Here is a 22,783-nt window from a genome sequence, read left to right on the forward strand (position 1 = left end):
TGTCATGTATTTAAATACATTTGTAAGTTCCAATTTAGTACATATATAACTTTAAAGGTCCTGTTTTTCGTGTTTTTTTGAAGCTTTGATTGTGTTTATAGTGTGCAATATAACATGTGTTCATGTTTCGCGTGTAAAAAAAAACAGTATTTTTCACATAATTTACTTATCTGTATACCGCTGTTTCCACTGTCATAAAAACGGGCTGATGACTTCCTTGTTCTATGAAGTCCCTCCTTCAGAAATACATAACGAGTTCTGATTGTGCCAGCGGTTCCTGTGTTGTGATTCGACAGCTCTGAGCGCACCGTGCCCGGATAAGTCACGCCTCTTACCATAACGTGGAGATGCATGCGCTCAGTGTTATTGTAAACATGTCTTTAATTTTACCCTATCAATTTGAGCCGGAATCAGACCCGGTGATTGGACTACTCTTGTGTATTCCTGTGGGCGGAGGTTAGTCAAAAAACTGTTTTAGTGACGTCATTAAAGAAGGAAGTAGAGGGATGTAGTCCAAACTGGCCGTTCGATGTAGGCGACTTCTGTTAAATAAAATATCTCGCTTGGCATTGAACTTTGAGCTTTAAAATTTTACAGATTTTATTTATACTCTAACAACAACATTACACACTAACTAAAGTTTAAAACATGGGATCACGAAGAACGGGACCTTTAAATGTAACAGAATAACACTAGTTAAAATTATAATCAAGTACTTTACATGTGCTTTAGAATGTTATACATCTTTAAAGCACAGAAAATATTAAAACAATGCCTCAAAATGTATTTTTAAGTAAAACTTTGAATTTGATATTATTACAAAGTGCTCTTTTTAAAAATGTTCTTGATTATATTATCTTCAAATACAGTTTATTATTATTATTATTATTATTATTATTATTTGAAGATACATTTTTGTTAAGATACTTTCAAGTGCACATTCAGTACAATTAAGCACACTTTTTCCATAAGGGTAGCCTTGGAATCTCATTAATTCAGATTAAATCACTAATTTAGATTCAGCAATAAGTGCTTTTACACTGCTTCCAGTCAATAACTTAAAGCACTCTCTGAAATCACACACGGCTAGATGATTGCTTGAGAACAAGAGCACACTGCTGCAGAGAAAGAGTTATCACAGGGAAGATTTATTTGCGACGTTCGAATTGTACTGCCGATGCAAACAGGCTGTAAATTCCATGCTAATATGTTAATGAACAGCCTGCAGACTGTGCCCATGATGTTCAAATCAAGATTCTACATGATTCAGTTCATGAAAACATTTAGCTAGGAGCTGCTTCAAGTTAATGCCACCGATCAAATTCTGGGGGTTTATAATTAGCTGCTTCCTCAGGCAAAACCACTGCCTTCATTAGTTTTCTCCAGAGTCTATATCCACAAGGGTCATTCAAACTTCATCACACAACCCTGGAAGTCATCCATCTACCTGCTACAGCTTCCTCTAAAGCTTCATACAAATCTGCAAACCTCTGGAATTTAAATACGACATATGAGTAAAGCAGCTGGGGGTGTGGCTTAGAGAGCATTCGATGACGCTGCGAAACACCAGCTGCCGTGACGATCGCACTGATGACATCATAGAGAGCAGGAGATCAAACTCTGCCTTTCGGCAAAAGTGCAACAACACAAAATCTCCCTGTAATGCATACACAGTCACAGGACGTATTAGAGGTTCTAAGATATCAGAGGAAATAAAAGCCTCATCCATCATTAAGTTCCCCCTCTTAACCCCCTTGGGAGAGAAGTGGGCCTCTATCATCCCTGCACATTCATCCGTGTGTCCGTCCTCTAAGTTCCCCCAGGAAACCGCTCTCCCTGTCCTTGCATTGCTCACGCAAATATGCCCTGTCAGCAGCTCTCACTGTCCATCTGCTAGAGGCCTGAACCCCAAATGCAACGCGCCCACCGAGAGCAAAAAGTGTGTGTGTATGTATGTGTGTGTATGTGTATGTCAAGCTGAATTATGCCCCATGGTCTCTGTAGAGCTGAGGTCAGACTTAGATATAATGTTACGGACGGTTTTCATGGCTGGGATCTATAGCGATCACACAGAGAACTTGTGACAATACCGATCGGTTATTTACAGTCACGCATGACGTCCATGAGCCATTCAGTGTGGGTCACAAATCTCCCTTCATTGAGGTTCTGATACAGCTGCAGCGGGTCATACCACCTATTACTGCTGCACACACTTCCATGCGTTCAGTACATATCCATTCAAATCTTGTATGGCAGCTGTTTGTGCTTTAGGACAAGCACACAGGCTAGCTGCAGTTCAGCAAAATGGTTACATGAGCAACGTCACTTTACATTGAGGGAAATGCAGAGTGCGTGTCTTTAGGGGAAATTAAAAGTTTGAGCATAAGACAAAGACTCAGTAACGTCACAAATCTGAAGAGAAGTGATGCAACCAAGAGGTCAAGGTTTGGCTCGTAAGAATGACCCTGTTAGTCATTCCTGGTAGATGGTGTAACTAAACCATCTGAACAGAAATAGGTAGGATTGCTGCAGGATTGAGTCCTAAAACTAATGGGTTATTGGTTAAATGGCTGAAATAAGGCCTGTGGTTAATAAAAGCTCAAGATATTTTCATGTTTTATTCTATGACATAAAATGCATATAGACTACTTGATTTTTCCCCCTAGTCTGCTATGTGTCTTTAAAAAGGTGGTTGCAAAATGGGTTTATAGAGGTTGTTGGGACATCAAAGTCATAAGCCGTGTAGTTCATTCATAGCCTTAAGCTTTTTACTTGTTGCGATTGTATTTAGGCTTCAAATTTCAAGTTGTGTCCACGTGTGAAGATTATCTTGATAAACAAAATTTGTAAGATTTATAAAGTTTGTTGGTCAGAGCTTATTTTCTGCAATAATCCAAAAGCCATTAGAAAAATCCTATTGGCATATTTGTGTGATGCTAACTTACAATTGGCATACAAAATTATGTAGCACTCTATTCGACTGCCATTAACACATTAGCCATGTCTTATGACAAATTCTGACTGACTGATAAACAGGAGACACACCAAAAACAACTAATAGAGAGTCAAAGAGGCTTTTCCCCTTAAAGCATACAAATCACCCACTCAATAGTCATACTTCTTCAGTACTGCATCTCTTATTTGTCACGGTCAAACACTCCAACTCTTTCTTTCTCCTTAAATGGAGAGTCACAAACAGGGATTCTAAGGCCTCTCAGTAGCCTACAGTTTAACCCATTAGTGGATACTACATCCCAAACATTACCAGTACATAGTGAATGACAGAGAGAGAGAAGCGTGTTCCAAAACAGAAAAATACAGACATGCGGTACTGTGAAAAAGTCTTAGGCCACCATTAGATGTTGTTTTAGCAATGATATAATGACCATATATAATTATTTCTCAGTCTCTTTATTAGAGCATAACCAGAAAATACAGTAAATTTGTATGCAGTATTAAAAAACTTTATAGGCTAAAGTGACAAGTATTTAGTGACCTACCCTTACACTTGAGTAATAGCAAGAACCTGGCTCTCTCTTTTGCATCGTAATAAAGAGACTGAAAAATAAACATGGATGGTCATTAAAACATTGCTAAAACAACAAAGCTGGTGGTGGCCTAACACTTTTGCACAGAACTGTTCATGTCAAGCTATGCAGAGCTTTATGGAGCAGTCAGTGACAGTGAGTGATGCCTTTCTCTCTCCAACACACAGTCTCTCAGGCTGAAATACAAGTAGTACTCCAAAAGTTCTCTGAAGGTGAGTTTAAATTTTAATGGATACACTCTACGCTCTGAAAGCTTAGGAGTGTATCCATTCAAGAACATATCAAGGAAATATATGCCAGGAAGGACAAAGTGGTTTAACACACACACACACCTATTATTTACAGGTTCTGTGAAAAAAGCTATTAAAGTCAACATGAAACAACATTCACAGCCCATTTTACTGTCATAAACTGACATTTTATTATGAAAACGAAAACTTGCGAAAGTGGAGATTTCATTAATAGGATAATGAAAAATGGGCTTTCCATATCAGAATGGAGCCAGGTGGCTTTAGGAGAAGGGTTGCAAGACAAGGTGACGTCAGCCGAAAAGGACAGTTGGAGGTGGAGCAAGTTATGTTTTGATGAAAGATTACAAAGACACAATAAAGATCACAGAATAATTTCACAATAAGACCCATTTTTATTTCATGTTGACTTAAATAAGTAGTCTTCATTCAGTGTATGATCAGTGTTCATTTTTTTTCCAAAAATTAAATTTAAGATAGGAGCAAATCTGGGCAGCCCTATTAAAATGGTGGGCATAAAAACAAATGTTTATATTCTATCTTATATTTCTTCATATTTACACTACCACTCAAATGTTTGGGGGGGTTGCAGTCAGAGTTTAAAGAAATTAATATTTATTTTCAGCAAGGATGTCAAAAGTGACATTAACAACATTTAAAATGTTACAAAAGATACTATTATTATTTTTACTCTTTCTATTAGTCAAAAGAATCCATCACAGGAATAAATTACATTTTAAAAAACGTTCTTTTAAATTGTTTTCACAATATTACCATTTTTAATGTATTTTTGATCAAATGAATGCAGCCTGGTAAATGAAGTATGAGCGGCTCTGGAAAAAGGCCATGCTAAATAACAAATAAGTTATTCTATGAATTGACAGGAGGTTTTAGTGACATCTCTCACATTGGATTATTTTTCTTGACGAATGGCAGCTTCTCGTTTCCCTCATATTCATCTACTCTCAGGGATAAGGGATAATTGCCAATAAATCTGAAATATAAACCAATAATTAATAATAACTGCCGTAAAGGCACAGACAGAAATGTGTATTTTTGCAAGCCATTTGAGATTAACAAAAATCTGCAAGTCTAATTTTACAAATAATCTTTTATTAAATTAAAAAACAGACATCAAACCCCTATGAGAGGGGTTAGACAGAGAGAAAATGCATGTGTGTGAGAGAGAGAATTGATTGGTGTATTCAGCACTATTCTTTATGTGTGTCAGCACAAGAGGGTGTTTGTGTCACAGTGAAGGCCTGACCCTCCTCATCATCCTCTTCCTCTGAGCTGCCCATCACTGCGGCACTAAGAGCCTGCAGTGCCCCCAGCAGACCTGAGAGAGAAGCAGAGTGAGGAACCAAGTCAAGTGCCGAAGAACACAGAGTAGACATCAAAGAAACATAACGAATGAATCAATGTATGAATGAACAAATGATATAATCAAAGATATTACTATATTATAAATATGAATGCATATCATGAGCAAAAAAAACAACAACATGAAACCAACTGCATAAGTGAGTTTCAGTGTATGCTTACTTTCAGGTGTTGGAGGATTGCTGCTCTCAGACTGAAGATGATGTTTTTGTTTCTGAGCGTCAGTTGTCTGAATTGCTGATCTTCTCAGTCTTTTATACTCATTCATCAAACCCTGTTCCTGAACCACTGCCTGCACACACACAAAACAATATAAGGCAAAGAACACAGAAACCGATCTAAACACACACTCAGATCATCAGTGTTAGGCACATTACTTTAAAAAAGTAATTAGTTATAGTTACTAGTTACTTCTCACATATAGTAACGGAGTTAGTAACTGAGTTACATCATTATAAAAGTAACTAATTACCAGGGAAAGTAACTATTGAGTTACTTAAAAAAAAAAAGAAATATGTCAAATAACTTGAATGCCCCCAATATTAAATATAAGTCTAAGAATAAATTATTCTTGATCCGACTCGTGACTCATGATCCACTCTTGCTTATGAAATTTCTCTGTACTGTAATACGTGTTGGTAGCCATTAAAGAAAATGTAGTTTCATATTTATGTTTAAATATGTTTTAAATTAATTTACTTGATTATGAAAAGTGAACAGCATGAGTAAGATGCATCATAAGATGCGCAATATATCGGGAGGCATGGAGTGGGTCAGACATGATTTTAAACACTTCATTAAGTTTTGTTTATTAGAAAGCCTCTCTTTAAAGTGAATTTCGTTTTGTAAAAATTGTATCTTAATTTTAATCAATGTTTCATCAACCAATTGCCTGGATTTAATAAATAAGAAGCAAATACAGCAGACAATAATGGCAGGCGTGGGCGCGATCACTGGCGCGTGAAATGGAGCACGACTTATAGGCAGAATGGACCGCAACTCAGCGTATAGGCTGCTTGCCTCGCATGAGAAACATATCTATAGAAAGCTTGAAATATCTAAAAACGAAAAGAAATAGGCTACTCTGATTATGTAGCCTAATCCTCTCTCTATAAGGCGCGTCCAGTACGCTATAGCCTATGCAGAGATGACGAGAGTCAGCAATGCGAACTTCATCTTCGCAGCCGACACTGATTCAGAAAACATTACTTTAGTAATAAACAATTAAAATGTCTCCTTGCTGTTTTTTGTCATATTCATAATCATTACTTTTGCCGGTTCTTTATGGCAAGCGTTATGCGTGCGCTTGAGTGCATATATTACATAAACGCTCATTATTAGTTTATTCTCTCCAGTATTTAAGAAATTAAATTAATATAAATGTGATTAGTCAACTAATGGCTTAAATGAACAACTACTATGAATAGAAAATAGAAAAACTTATTTCACAGATTTCCGATCCACAAAGCGTAGGCCTATTCTGGTTTGAGCTCGCGCTCAGCTCGCATGCTCACACACACACACAGACAGAGCATCGTACATTATTATCAGTTTAAAATTATATTCGTGTATGACTAACCGCAGGCAGCACACACCAGAGAAAAATCTTTGCAGGTCCTATGAGAGAGCTTACTCGGATGAAAACCGCTTCAGTGAGCTCAATTATAGTAACGCGGCATTTTTTTGCCAGTAACGGTAACGGCGTTGTAACGGGAGAAAAAGTAATTCATTTGATTACTCGTTACTGAAAAAAGTAACGGCGTTATTCCCATCACTGCAGATCATTGAACTAAGTGGATTTTAAAGGGGACCTATTATGCCCTATTTAACAAGATGTAAAATTAGTCTCTGATGTCCCCTGAGTGTGTATGTGAAGCTTTAGCTCAAAATACCCCACAGATAAATTTTTATAGCATGTTAAATGTTGCTACTTTTAGTGGTTGAGCAAAAACGAGCCGTTTCAATGCGGTCCCTTTAAATGCAAATGAGCTGCTGTACTCGGCCTAAGAGGGCGGAGCTTCACGAGCTGATTCTCCGGTGACAGGATTCAGTCAGGACGCGCTATAATGTCAGAAACTATAAGCTGCACGGAGATAGAACAGGTATAGTTTAGTTCAATTACGGTTATAACTTACATTGTCTTCTTGTTTTTAATCTACTATATTAGTACAGGCCTGTTGTACCGTCCAAATGATGGCCAAAACTTTACAGATGAGTTTTATAACGTTTATTGTACTTCACAGAAAAGATGAAGCGTCCATTTTCACTCTAGAAAATCACTGTAAGAGCTTAATAAAACACTGCAAGTGTGCATTAAAATATTATCCATAAACTCTCTCTCTCTCTCTTTTCCTTGTATTATCATCACCAACATAGCGAAAAACACAGAAACACTCGTTACAACTAACAGTAAACAAATATATAAAGACCTTATGCCTTTCGGGTGGTGCTTAATAAACTTTATACTTACCCGTAAATAAACTCAGATGAACTGTTAGAACGTGCTCTCACCTTCATTACTGCCGTATCCAGTATCATTCTGGAGACTTTAAGCTGGATCACGAACAGTTTTTACTTGTATATCGTTGAGTAGCACATTTTTAACACAGTCTCTGTTTTGTATTGTCTCTTTGTATTGATATTCGTTCACTAAGCAGTCCGGTGTGAAATGATTCACGCAGACATAAACGAATTTCGGCAGAACTGAGGGAGCATTTTCCTGGAAAACCAAGTTAATCCACCTCGTTTTCAGCAGCTCGGATTTTAGGAGTAAATGGAGAGAGCTATGTGGATTAATCCATCCAGCTAATGTACAGAACACCAAACACAAAACACTTGGGAGACATTCTCGTCAGTGCAGCAATGGCGGACTCGCTGTAAACAACTCGGTCAGGGCGGTTCTATGTTCAAACTTAAGTGTCAGTCAACACTGTGGGCGGGGCCTGTGGCTTTTGTGACGTCACACTGCCAGGGATCTGGAAACGGCTTGTTCTGAGACGCTGCTTATGATTTATGGGGATTAAAAAAAGGAGTGGGTGGATTTTTAGCACTATAGGGTGGTTGTGTACACACACTGCCAATACACATTTATGTCCAAACACCAGGCAAAAGTGAATTTTGCATAATAGGTCCCCTTTAAATTCAACTTCCAAAAAATATCACAAATTACTATGTTACTCTCAGCACACATTATGTTACTTTTTTCTTTTAAGCAAAATTTGTTCTGAAATTAGCTGTAAATATTTGAATTATAAATGTACAGTTCCAAGTTTGATTATAAAACCCTACCTTGGGCACCAATTGAGCCAGGACTGCCACTGATTCCCCTTTAGAAAGAATAGGTGAGAGAGTGTGTGTGTGTGACTCACTAGGAGAAGGTTGCGGTCTTTGTCCTTGTCTTTCAGCTGTTTCTGCAGATGTGTGATCTGTTTGAGTGTGTGTTCTGTTCTCTCTCTCTCTCCTTCTTTCATCTGTTCTTTCTCTCTCTCCACCTGCCTCTGAACCTGTCGCAAAGCTACCACTGCACACACATACAAAACAGACCGTGTGTGTTCAGCTCTGTACACACACTCAGAGCATTATTCAGAAATATATAACATGGCATTTGTATTTGTATGCAAACTAAGTATATATACCTGCTTTTGTGTGCTCTCTCCTTGCTGTGTTGAGTTGAGCCTCCATGTCCCTGAGCTTCTCTGCACACACACTTTCAACTTCTGATACCTTTTGTAAAACTGCACAAACAAGTACATCTTCAAAGATAAGCAACTGTACTCTATAACCAAACATGAGCAAATATTAGATGGATATGCAGAAGCAAAAATGATTCATCATTAGACTATATGAGCAGAGTGGGACCAGAGCTGCATGATTTTGCCTGGAGCGATGAGCAATTGATGTCAGCAGAATTCACCATGTGTTAAACACGGTGTTAATAGACTATTAGCAATGAGAATGAAAGGAAGATGGAATTTGTGGAGTGAATACAGAATGCTTTGTGTGAAATTACAGTTGCTCCCCTCACACATTCACTCACACACCTGAGTCACACTGCTGCTGTAGTCTCTGGGCCTCAGCACGGAGCTCCCCGATGGTTCCCTCATGCTCTTCACATTGTCTCTGAGTCTTCATTCGCCTCGATTCTGATCCCTCCAACTCCTCTCTGGTGCATGACAGAGCTTCCCTCAGGTGGCTCAGCTCTCTTTCTCCTGTAACGTGCAAACAACACACAGTTACGGCTCCTCTCTTTACTCCACTCTTTAACGTTCAGTGTTAGGCTGTGGTTTGTGTACATACGCTGTTGCTGTAGTTCGGACAGGGAGGCCTGGATGAGGTCTGGTGTGCGTTTGAGCTCTTGTGTGAGTTTGTCCCTCTCTGCACTCAACAACACCACCTCAGCCTGGAGATTCTTAATAAAGCTGCAACACAGACAGAAGATGAAGGAACACTAGCGTACTGCTTATTATAGACAGTTTACCGTGAATTACTAAAATAATTGCAGGTGAGACTGATTAATATATGCAATGATTAAAGGTGCCATAGAATGCTTTTTCACAAGATGTAATATAAGTCTAAGGTGTCCCCTGAATGTGTCTGTGAAGTTTCAGCTCAAAATACCCCATAGATTTTTTTTTATTCATTTTTTTAACTGCCTATTTTGGGGCATCATTAAATATGCGCCGATTCAGCGCGCTTCCCCTTTAAATGCTCTTGCTCCACGCCCCCAAGCTCGTGACTCTATAATACATTGAATAAACAAAGTTCACACAGCTAATATAACCCTCAAAATGGATCTTTACAAAGTGTTCGTCATGCAGCATAACCGATTATGTAAGTATAGTATTTATTTGGATGTTTACATTTGATTCTGAATGAGTTTGATAGTATGCTCCGTGGCTAAAGCTAACAATACACACTGTTTGAGAGATTTATAAAGAATGAAGTTGTGCTTATGAATTATACAGACTGCAAGTGTTTAAAAAATGAAAATAACTACAGTCTTGTCTCCGTGAATATAGTAAGAAACTATGGTAACTTTAACCACATTTAACAGTACATTAGCAACATGCTAACGAAACATTTTGGAAAGACAATTTACAAATATCACTAAAAATATCATGTTATCATGGATCATGTCAGTTATTATTGCTCCATCTGCCATTTTTCGCTGTTGTCCTTGCTCGCTTACCTGCATAACGTCTGATGACTCGGCTGTGCACAGATCCAGACGTTAATACTGGCTGCCCTTGTGTAATGCCTTGAACATGAGCTGGCATATGCAAATATTGGGGGCGTACATATTAATGATCCAGACTGTTACGTAACAGTCGGTGTTATGTTGAGATTTGCCTATTTTTTGGAGGTCTTTTAAACAAATGAGATTTACATAAGAAGGAGGAAACAATGGTGTTTGAGACTCACTGTATGTCATTTCCATGTACTGAACTCTTGTTATTCAACTATGCCAAGGTAAATTCAATTTTCAATTCTATGGCACCTTTAATATTTCAGAAAGTTATATACTACACTGTTGCCACACAACCGCTTTACCAGCATGTTTGGTTTTCTGGCTTTTCCTACAATCAGTGGTGAAGAAGTCACCTAAAAATAAAATTACTACTCAAAATTTACATTGAAAATCAATGTCCATAACTTATTCCCCTGATTCTGTACCTCTCTGACACTGCCGGCTCTGGAGATCTTGTAGCTTTCTTGGTTCTCCACAGAGCTTCTTTCCTCAACAGCAGCCCTGCAGACAGACAACACATGTTATTAAAAGTGAAACACACTTACACACGCTCACACACAGATGACCATTTACCATGTACTGTGTCCAGACGTTTGGCAGCGAAGGCGAGTCTCTGGTTCAGCTGACTTACACTGGACTGAACTGCTTCCATCTGACCTGCCTTCATTTCTACGGCTGACATCACCCTGATGAAAGAGACAGAGAGAGAAAGATAACACAGAGAGAGGCAGATGTTTATGGATGAGCTGACTTCAGGGGTTTTGTCAGAGGAACAGTCAGTTTTAATCTAATCATGTTGGTGTTAGAAGACTTGTTAAATCCAAAGAGACTTGCAGAGCACTAACAGATTCAAGAGCCAGCTCAAGGAGTGTGATTATGTGTGCTACCTGTGCGCAGTTTCACTAATATCATTCAGTGATCCCTCGTTGCTCTTATTGCGCTCTTTCAGCTGAGCATTCTCCTGTAGAGCTCTATCCAACTGCTGCTGTATTCCCTGAATACACACAAAAAGAAAGCACACAGCCGTCAGAAACACACACTTGCCTGTAGGTGCTACAGAAGAAGAGTTTCAGTGCTGTCACCGTGTAACACAGATGATCAGCTGGACAGCTGCTCTGCATGCAGTGAGCAATCACAGATGAACAATATGATGCTAAAACAGCAGATCTGTGAGTCAATGCTGAACAAGCTTAAACCTCCCTAAGCTCAATCCAACCTGCTTAGGCTGTTAAAAAGCAAAGATAACAAGGAAGAAAGGAAGAGAACAGGATGAGCTCATGAGGGTTGGAGAGAAAGTCCAAAATCTGATGCTGAAATGATCATGTGATTATCAATGAGCTAGACTTAAGATTTTTAGTGAGTAACCACTTAAATTTCAGTCTGTACCTCACACAAACCAATCACATGACTTGGTAGACCTGGAATGTAATAAACCCTTTATCATGCAATGCCTGGTTAGAACACGTGTAACACTATGAAAACTTATTTATTGAGTCCTGAAAACCCAATATGACAGCAACACGACAGCATCTGTGCAAGACTTAAATGCCTGTTTCACAGCAAGAACGATAACTATAAAGATGACGATAACTCTATTAGCGTCCACACCTGCGGACAACATTGTTCTGTTTATTGTAAGTACGCTGCAGTTATTTAACTGTTATTTAATTAAATTTCAGTATAAACATACACAGCAAGACAGGCACTGAACATAATCTAACTAATATTCATAATTTTACCTTGGTCTGTTTAAATACTCGATTCTTATTGGCTGGAAGGTGTGCAGTAAAACCGTTTAATGCACAGGTAGTTCCGCCACTATAAACATAGGTAACCATAGTAACACAGTTATGCTTGCAAACTGAGTGAGAGATATATATGAAAGTGTTTATTTAGGTAGGCTAAACAGATGTTTTTTGCATATCATTTCATTTGTATGGTGAATCGCGAATACAGTGTTGCAAATTTGATGTGTCTCAGAGCAGGTATAAACAGTGATTTCTTTTTTTTTTTTGTATTGTTTTCATTTAATTTAAGTGTCTTTATATTTATAGTAAACGGTGGTTAGAGACGCTAGTTTTATTTCACACTCTACATAATTAATGTAAATAAATGATATGATTAACTTAGTTAAACTAAAGATTGCTTTGTCACTGTCAGTGTTGCCTGTCATTCATAAATAATTTTAATAAATTAATTAAATAATCATTAAGTTAGCCTATGTTATCTAAGTTATATGCTTAAGCAACGAGGGGACTTCAGACTGTAGACTTTAAAGAAGAGACACACACAGTGCAGGTATAGCGCATACATCTCTCTCTCTCTCTCTCTCTGATCTTTCTCTTTCAGTTCTCTGACTCTTTCTTTTAATAATGAATTTAAATAAATGTGATAATTCGTTAAAATAAAAGCAATCCGATGGCTCTACTTTATTTAAAGCGGACGGAGTGCTAGAACTAACGAGCCGTAACTTAAGAAAATAACCGTCATTTTTACCCGTCTGTTAAAAAATTACACTGTAAACAGCAGTTACAGCTTTAACTTGTTTTTAACTTGGCAAATAACCAAGATATAAGCGGGATAATCCATGGCTAGCCATGCATTAAAGGATTTTAATGCACTACGTAGAGGCAACCACTTCGCGTCGGGTGGTTCTTCGGGTGGTTCTTCGCCTTTACGTTGTGCATTAAAATCCTTTAATGCATGGCTAGCTGTGGATTATCCCTCACTTAGTTTACGGCTAAAATGTTGCAGGTATATGTAACAAAATATTTATCATAATATACTTTAAATAACATTGAAAAAAATAAGTGAAAAAAATATTAGTTCTGATGTTGACTGGAATATTAGTTCTGATGTTCATAAATACAAGTAGTGACGTTTTACAAAGAGAATGTAGTCATGTTACCATCAGTGTCCCAATGAATAGTGAGCCAGGGTCCTTACCAGTGCCTGAATTTGAATACTGATTCATGAACTAGGGAACTGATTGAGACGCACACATCATTTCTCTGTCCCATTATAGTTTTATATTTAAAAAATCTTATCGTTATAGTTGTAGTCTTTGGTGTGAACGGGTCTTTAGCCATTACCATCGAAAGTGATTTCATTCTAACCAGTGAACCAGAAGAAACACCACAAACACAACTAACCCTAAACAAACTTCACACCTAGCTTTAACTAACCCTACAACCAGACTTAACCTCAACCTGAGTGTGTATGTGCATGTGTATGTCAGCGTACCTGCGTGTGTACATGCTGTAACTCCAACTGGGCTGTTTTGTCCTCTAGGTGGTGCTGAAGGACACTGTTCTGCGACTGCAAGCACTCTACTTGCTGCTGTAGAGAGGAAACCTACACACATTTACAGATTCATATATTCACAAATAATCAAACATGGTAAAACAGACAATTATTTAAAATGTGGTTTATGATGTCAGGTACTATTTTTATAAGAGCCATAACTGTACAGATTGAGAATTTTTTTGCAGATTGATTCAAGTAATTAACATAAACTACCATTCAAAGGCTTGAGGATGATACAAATCTTTATGTTTTTGAAAGAAGTCTCATACTCACCAAGGCTGCATTTATTTGATCAAAAGTACAATAGAAACACTACAGTAGTACAGTCGTAATATTGTGAAATATTATTATAATTTAAAATAGCTGTTTTCTATTTTAATATATTTTAAAATACAAATTATTCCTGTAATGGCAAAACTGAATTTTCAGCATCATTACTCCAGTCTTCAGTGTCACATGATCCTTCAGAAATCATTCTAATATGCTGATTTGGTGCTCAAGAAACATTTCTTATTATCCATGTTAAATAAGCTGCAGCTCAATATTTGTCGAAACATTATACATTTTCAGTATTGTTTGATGAAAAGAAAGTTCAAAACAACAGCATATATTTTTGTAACAATGTAAAATTCTTTTCTGTCTTCTAACTAAATAAACGCATCCTCGCTGAATAAAAGTATAACTTCTTTAAAAAAAAAATCCTTACTGACTCTAAACGTATATGTCTGTGTATATGGACTTACACTATGGTGAGCAAAAATATGATCTCATATAGGTAAGAATGACTTCTGAAAATCAATTATTTCAGGGGGCAAATAAAAATGCAAATTACCGACACTAGTGGTTAGGAATGTATATCTATGATCATACACTATGCATGTGTGTGTGAGAATGTGCTTACATTACCATGTTGTGTAGTTGTGTTTTCTCTGTGTGGAGCTGCAAGTCCCTGGTCTGCAATTTAACAAGCAGCATGAAGACCTTTTGTCTCCAAACACTCAACATCTGCGCAGCCTTACTGCCAGAGTACAACGGGTCAGTCTGTAACTACACACATAACAAGTATCACTAAATGTGCCAATGACAATCCTATACGGACACATTGAAGCTTGAGTCACCATTGGCTAGTACATTTTTAAAAATGTTTTAATCCAAGAATAACGCAAAAGAAAAAATTTGAAATAAAATAAAATATAAAACATAAATAGCAAATATAACTAGAATGTACATTTCCTGAAGAAAATGTGAACGGTGCTTGCAGTTGCAAAACTCATACTGAAGCTATTCACTGCTAGCATGTGTAACATGTTGGAAGTCCAGTTTGCTAGCAAGAGTCAAAAAAGCCAACCCCCATGTCTCTACGATGTTCTGATGCAGAGATATAGGTCTTGCTAAACGGTTGCTAGGGTACTCCGTTTGGTTGCTAGGGAGTGGCTTGGCAGCTACCAATGATGATACTCCAAAGGCTACTTGACAATATAAACCAACCCCCATGACTGTACGATGTTCTGATGCAGATATAGGTCTTGAGAAAACGGTTGCTAGGGTACTCTGTTTGGTTGCTAGGGAGTGGCTTGGCAGCTGCCAATGATGATACTCCAAAGGCTGTTTGCCAGTATGAATGATATAAACCAACCCCCATGCCTCTCTGATATTCACATTTGAAGATATCCCTCTATGCTTTGGGTTGCTATGGTGCCCTAAATGGTTGCTAGGGCGTGGCTAGTATGAAGTCTTGAAGGTGATTCGTAATTGGCCGTTTGCTGCCCTGAGTCAAGTGAGCCCACCCTCATGTTTCTATGACAGTTCTATCCAAAGATATTCATTTGATCTTTTTCAATGGAAGTCTATGGAGCTTGTTTCTAAGGTGCTTTATATGGTTGCTAGGGCGTGACTTGATAGCTTCAAAATTATCCTGAGAGACTGATTGGTTACCTTAGTAAAATGAGTCCACCCCCTTGTGTCTATAACATTGTGATCCAGAGTTATGACTTGTCAAAATTTGTCCCAATGTTAAGTCTATGGGATTTTTCACCCGATTTGTCACCCGCCGGACGAACATCGTACATATGATCGCTTAGAAAAGTCATAGCACACCATTCCTCAATAATCCGCACGATTTGACACCTCATTCGTGGGTCTAGGACAAAAGCTGCGGGACCAGTTACGCGCCGAAATTTTGTCCAGAAGAAGAAAAATAAGTATTTAGGATAACAATAATGATGCTTCGCCTTTGGCAAGCACCATTAATTAAAGACAAGTAAACAGTCTGTAATAAAATAAGAACAAATAATCAAACAAGCAATAGCACAAATAAACACAATAGAACAAATAGAGTACAGAAATTGAATAAAGTAATCAAAAGTAAAATAACACTGCATAGTATTCACTGTATAAATTTTGCATCTTCTTGCACTTTAATGTTTACATTGGCATGGCTTAAAAAAAAATGAAAACTTTCATAACGATGCAGCACTGGCAAGATTGGGACAGTGACACCAGTCCTTATTGTCGAGCCCTGCATTTAGATCTAACACGTAAATTCTGCGTCCGTTCATGTGTATACCTCTCTCTCTCTCACGGTAAGTGCTTGTGTTAGAGAAAGTGACAGAGGGCGCTCTCTGCCAAGCGACGTGTGTAAAGCTCAGCAGGCAATCAAATTATATCTGAGCTAAACTCATTTGTTTGTCTCTAACTGAATCACAGGCAAGTGAAATCGCACAATTTACTAGCCATTGGTTAATTAAAGACATTTTTAGTCACCTAAAAATTCAACTCATAGTCACCTGAAATTTGGTCGCATATGCAAGTGATTTACTCGCATTGTAGAGGGCTGAATTAATTCTTATCAATCAAACTGCATTGGTCAATCAGTTCAAATACTTAAAGGGATAGTTCACCCAAAAATGAAAATTTGATGTTTAGCGCTCTGACAACGGCAGTGATGTCTCGCGCTCATTGAAGTATATGCGCGAGACATCACTGCCGTTGTCAGAGCGCGATCGGACCTCACGAATCGAGTGATGAATGCAGTTTGACACAGTGGTGTTTTAGAGGTAAAAAAATAATATAAATACTGTTCGGTTTCTCGCACAAACCGATCGTTTCGTGTCTAAGGACATCAATGTGTCGTCACGAGCCGCAGGGTTTAATTTGGATTTGTCTGTCGTGTTTTATTTACTCTTATAGTCCAAGTTCCCGCTGACTTGCATTATACCACTGACAGACGGCAGCGGTTGCAGTTAAAAATCATCATTTGTGTTCTACTGAAGAAACAAAGACACCTACATCTTGGATGCGCTGGGGGTAAGCAGATAAACATCAAATTTTCATTTTTAGGTGAACTATTCCTTTAACACATGTCTATATGTGTGTGTAATCTTACATGTTCGCCTAGCTCTTTCTCTTGAATGGCTAGAATGTCACTGGCTGCATTCACTCTGACATTCAGTAGCTGGACAGATAGAGACAGCGCTTCCTTATCCTTCTCCAAATGCTATAAACACACATTCATAATATAATTACATTCATGTAGTCACTGTAAATAATAATGCAATCACCACAACTTCCGCAAGCTGATGGCATTTCAGTGGACCGCATATGTGTGTGTACACACACCTGTATCTGTCGTCTTAGCTCCTCCTCTTCTTTTCCATCAGTGATGTTGCTGCCAATGTATGTGCGCAGTTTCTGCACACACTCAGACTGTTCCAACAATGAGCTGTTCAGGACACTGCATAAACACAAATCATTTGACTTCACATAAACAGACCTGTAAATGATGTGTCATTTAAAAACAGCAATACGAGCAACTTTTTTTATATATACTCACCTTAGCTGATTTCTCAGCTCATCTCTCTCCGATATCACTTCTTGTATTTGGGTCCTCAGTGAGGTCACTTCCTGTACAGCATCAGTTATCACGTTCTGATATTCAAAGAGGATGAAGGTTAGATCACAGAGAAAAACCACATAGACAATTACAATGAATTGGAGGGTGAAGTCATTATAATAACGTAATCCAAGTGTGCTTTAAGTAATAAATGGAAAGCAAAGTTACATTTGTCCCGTCCCCCCAAAGTTTTTGTTTTGTTTTTTTCTGAAAATGATCTGATTTATGACTCAAGGACCGTAATTTGATCTGAACCTTGAGTTTTATGATCCATTGCACCACTACTAGTGGTTGAGGCATAAAGCTATTACTTGTGGAGGATCTCATTTTGGTATTTACATGCACTGGCTTTGACTCAGCCCTTCAGTGCAGATGAATATAATGGTTTGAGACATATGGCTGTACACATGGTTACAGGTACATCTGCCACGATGCACAAAGACTCATGTTTACAGTGATATTTGGACACTCCGTATTGTGATGTACATCTGAGTAAAACGGATTATGGAAAAAGAATGTAAGACAACAAGACAAGTTATTATATTTTTTAAAATATCCCAAGTAATATCCGACTCAGAGATGGCCTTTTTCTTGCTGACAGGAAACTTGTCTAACTTTATTTAAAAACACATACTCAAAAAACATTATTCACAGATATTTGTCATTTTATATAAAAAAAAAAAAAATCTTTTCTTTTTGGAATAGACAGGTTTCAACGTCACTAGTGACATTCGCTCTTATAAAATGATCACCTGTAACCATGTGTACAAATATATGTCTCAAACCATTGTATTCATCTGCACTGAAGGGCTGAGTCAAAGCCAGTTCATGTAAATACCAAAATGAGTTCCTCCATGAGTAATAGCTTTATGCCTCAACCACTAGTAGTGGTGCAATAGATCATAAAACTCAAGGTTCAGATCATATTACAGTCCTTGATCATAAATCGGATAATTTTTCGGAGAGAAAAAAAAAACCTTTGGGGGGACGGGACAAATGTAACTTTGCTTTCCATTTATTACTTAAAGCACACTTGGATTACCACAAGTACTTTGATACCACAGAAAAAAACTGCTAGCCTAACTAATAAAGTTGAACATTATTAAATACTTATGAACAGAGAAATAAAATAGAAACAAATACACACATTACAAGCATATATAAATAAAATATAACAAAGTTACAAATAAAATAATGTTTAACAGTAGTATTCGGGTACAGAAATGTAATAATTAAATGTAAAATAACACTGTATAGTATTGACTGTATAAATTAAATATATATTAATCTTGTTTGATAAACATTAATGACATTGACTGTGTTTAACATAAAACTTGCTGAAATGGGTATTTGACAATTTTGTGTGTGTGTCTGTTAAAGCACAAGAATACGCAAAAAACAAATCAATTTGGTGTACACATGCTGCACACGCTATTGAAACGCGGCTCTGTGTGTGTGTGGCTGTGCGCACAGATAACAGCTCGTGAGTACCAAATCGAGTTCTCTTTCGCCTCTTCTTGCACTTGAATGGTTTAAAATTGCTTGAATGTGTAAACTGGCAAGCCTTAGAAACATATGCAAATGATGGTTGAACTTTGCAATTAATCCTCTAATCGCATACTTCCGGGCTGTGGGTGCTGGTCTGTATGGATCAACTACAATCTGTTACACCCCTAACCACTAATGCAGTGGTTCTCAACCAAGGAAAACTTCCAAAAGGACCACAGGGTCTTCAATAAATTACTATTAATATATTAAACAATCTAATTCTGATATAAATTATAATAATAATAAAAAAAAAAAACTTAACCTACATAAGGAAGCCCTTTCAATATTGTGTTGGAAATACAGGGGCCTTTCAAGTTAAAAAGGCTGAGAACCGCTGTGATAGATGGAAAAAAGGTGCGTAGTATTTCTTTCCCAAAAATGAAAATTACCCCATAATTTACTCACCCTCAAGCCATCCTAGGTGTATATGACTTTCTTCTTTCAGCCAAACACAATCAGAGTTATATTAAAAATATCCTGGCTTTTCCAAGCTTTATAATGGGAGCGTTTGGAGGATGAGATTTTAAAGTCCAAAAAAGTGCATCCATCGATCATAAAACGTTGTCCACGTGGCTCCGGGTGGTTAATAAAGGCCTTCTGAAGTGAATCGATGCGTTTGTGTAAGACAAATATCCTTATTTAAAGGTCCCGTTTTTCGTGGTTTTTTGAAGCTTTGATTGTGTTTATAGTGTGCAATATAACATGTGTTCATGTTTCGCGTGTAAAAAAAACACAGTATTTTTCTCATAATTTACTTATCTGTATACCGCTGTTTCCACTGTCATAAAAACGGGCTGATGACTTCCTTGTTCTATGAAGTCCCTCCTTCAGAAATACGTAACGAGTTCTGATTGTGCCAGCGGTTCCTGTGTTGTGATTCGACACAGCTTAGCGTTCCTTGCCCGGAAAGGTCACGCCTCTTACCGTAACGTGGAGATGCACGCGCTCAGTGTTATTGTAAACATGTCTTTAAATTTAATATAACTCTGATTGTGTTTGGCTGAAAGAAGAAAGTCATATAGACCTAGAACGGCTTGAGGGTGAGTAAATTATGGGGTAATTTTCATTTTTGAGTGAACTATCCCTTTAAGACACACTTATCAGAAAATATCAGAATATAAAATATCAGAATATCATTGCACTGGAACAAAAAAATATTGCCAGTATTGTGTTAATTATGCCTTACCTGTGTCTCTAATTTTTGTTGTAGTCTCCCCGTCTCCTGCTTTGAATCCTGTAACTCTTTCTCCAAACGTTCACATTCTAATTTATACTCATTTTTTAAGGTCAGAAGCTAGAGACACAAAATAAAGATGTATTTAGAAGCATTTATGGCCCTAAAGCACACATACTACACATAAGCACTACTACATACACGTAAAACGGTTAAAGGATCAGAGAATATGGGAATAGTGTATCCATGTATTTACCAGGTCTTGGCTCATACTGAGTTCAGACTTGCAACTCTTCAGTTCACTGTGTAACTCATCACGCTCTATACACTGTCTGCAGACACACACACACATATTTCAGCCTACATGCACAGTGGAAAGTGACAGACATGCAGTCAGTCAGTTTGAGTGTTTGTACCGGTTTATTTGGCTTTGCTGATCTCTGATCTGCTCTTTCAAACACTCTACTCTTCCTTTCAGACGCTCCATCTCGACCATCATCATTTCCTTGTCTTCTCTTAACCGTTCCCCCTCTTGCAGCAGGGGCTTTGAGCTGCTCCTCTCATCTTCTGGCAACCTGACAGAGAGAGAGAGAGATGAATTTATTGACAGACCCCTAAAATCACTAGACTAGATTCAACAACAGCTTGTTGTGTTTGTGTACCTGTGGTCAGAGCGCTGCTGTAACATTTTCTCACTCTGGTGTTTGTGATGGATGGGCTGCCATGCTTCCACTCCTGCAGTGTCTGTCCAGGCCAGTCCCTCCTTATTGCATTTAGAAGGGGGCGGAGCTCTGAAAGGTGTGGACTGTGGCAGAGCTTGGGTGGGCCGGGCCCGAGCACCCCCAGTAAACTGAGCAGGTGTCATCAGTGGAGGAGTAGTGTCATAGACAGATGCTGGGAGACAGACAGACTAATATTAATGTTATAATCAAAGAATGACAGAAAGAAAGGACAGACGGAAGGAAGGACCGACCTCCAAATCTCTCTTTATCCCCTGATCTGGGTGTCTTATCTTTACATTCATGTTCACAACATTATATTACAGTTGCCTCACATTATACAATGCAACTTCTACGTTTGTTATATTTTTTTATTACTGTTTAGCTTTCTTCCAGTTCACTTTAACCCTGTAAAGACTCAAAATAAAATAACATTAAGTCACTTTGAAAAAAATGGAAGAGTTTATTGAACCTTTAGACAAAATATAAAAATTCAAGTGTGATTTTTGTTGCGTATCATATATTTAATACTTTAGCGACCATTGAAATTTGTGTATCAAATGTGTCCATGTAGACTATGAAGATCATTTGAGACATAAATTGCTATATATATATATATATATATATATATATATATATATATATATAAATAGAAAAGCTGTCACTGCTAGATATGTCATGTCAACTACCCTGATATACACTCATAAGACTGCTTATTTTGATATTATAAACAGTAATACCACAAATATTAATTAACTGATATGTATATAAGTGCACCATCTCCTTTGTGTTTGTTTATTTGGTTTATGTCGGTTATTACTCGGTTCATTTTATTTGTTTACCTCCATCAGGAGCTTTCATGAAGTCCGCCGGAGCGTTCAGCCTTTCTCCTCTCCAAAGATCCATAATAAACACTAAAGGTCCGGTCTTACAAAAGAGGTCTTATGTAAATGTGTAAAAATGTTTAAATCGCAATGTTTTGATTAATATTTCACGTCATAGTTTTAGAAAGTGCGCGTCCACCCCGCCGTTGAGTTCAAAGCTGTATGTTCAGTTGTCATGGCAGAGATTTCCGGTCGGTGCGAGGTACCACAGCGCCCCTTGCCGTTTCATTTGAAATATATTATTAATAATATTAATATATGTATATGCTGAGGGGCTGAATGTGAACCATAGACTAAAAAAAAAAAAAGAACAAACCATTATCTCCGTATTTATTTCTGAAACCGGAGTTGTAGACAATTTTTTTTCATCCAAGGCGCACAACATTATTGTAAAGTTCTATAAAAGAGTAAGTTTTATTGCATAAAAACAACTAACGACCCCTCATGTTCAGTAGAGGTTTGTTTCGCTGCGGTGTGTAACACCGATCTCTGTCATTTGTTCTGGCCGGATGTGTTTGTTCAGTCATTGATTCTTTGTGTGAATGAAGGCTTTGATTAGCCACCGTAGAACACTGACCTTCTTGTTCATGACCCAGAAAATGTCACAGTTGCATTCATGGTTCATAGGAAGAGATCAATGAAGCAACAGTGATTTGTATAACAAAAGTTTGTATTTTATCTATGACACAAAAACAAAGACAAAAAATAAAATTCATTTTGAGTTCCAGTATTCTTCAATAAAGCATTTACAGAATACAATTTTAACAAACCTTTCAGTAAAATGTGATGACTTGGCAAACAGTCTTCTCTCTGGGAGCTGCTGATTTAAAAAG

General features: G+C 37.7%; 1 protein-coding gene across 2 annotated transcripts; it reads right to left on the bottom strand.

Moving 5' to 3' along the window:
* Positions 1–4,889: 4,889 nt before the first annotated feature.
* cchcr1 (coiled-coil alpha-helical rod protein 1) lies at positions 4,890–22,173 on the bottom strand. Of its 2 annotated transcripts, XM_048187404.1 has the most exons (19): positions 21,909–22,173; positions 21,010–21,241; positions 20,764–20,922; positions 20,604–20,679; positions 20,360–20,467; positions 17,566–17,660; positions 17,352–17,466; positions 17,119–17,229; positions 14,640–14,780; positions 13,671–13,781; positions 11,315–11,421; positions 11,001–11,113; positions 10,853–10,928; positions 9,476–9,597; positions 9,220–9,387; positions 8,815–8,913; positions 8,548–8,699; positions 5,342–5,471; positions 4,890–5,135 (listed from the first exon to the last, which is right to left on the bottom strand). In XM_048187404.1, the coding sequence occupies exons 1-19, from the start codon at positions 21,970–21,972 to the stop codon at positions 5,008–5,010; spliced, it is 2,307 nt and encodes a 768-aa protein (XP_048043361.1). In that variant the 5' UTR covers positions 21,973–22,173; the 3' UTR covers positions 4,890–5,007. The 2 variants fall into 2 exon arrangements, with proteins under 2 accessions (XP_048043361.1, XP_048043362.1); XM_048187405.1 differs by lacking the exon at positions 17,119–17,229.
* Positions 22,174–22,783: the final 610 nt, after the last annotated feature.

The sequence above is a fragment of the Megalobrama amblycephala genome, linkage group LG4 (assembly GCF_018812025.1).
Source record: "Megalobrama amblycephala isolate DHTTF-2021 linkage group LG4, ASM1881202v1, whole genome shotgun sequence".
Taxonomy (NCBI): domain Eukaryota; kingdom Metazoa; phylum Chordata; class Actinopteri; order Cypriniformes; family Xenocyprididae; genus Megalobrama; species Megalobrama amblycephala.

Coding starts and splice junctions, on each gene's coding strand:
- cchcr1 (XM_048187404.1), bottom strand. CDS start 21,972: ATGGATCTTTGGAGAGGAGAAAGGCTGAACGCTCCGGCGGACTTCATG. Junction 21,242..21,908: donor CATGAAAGCTCCTGATGGAG/GTAAACAAATAA, acceptor TCTGTCTCCCAG/CATCTGTCTATGACACTACT. Junction 11,114..11,314: donor ATTAGTGAAACTGCGCACAG/GTAGCACACATA, acceptor CTCTTTCATCAG/GGTGATGTCAGCCGTAGAAA.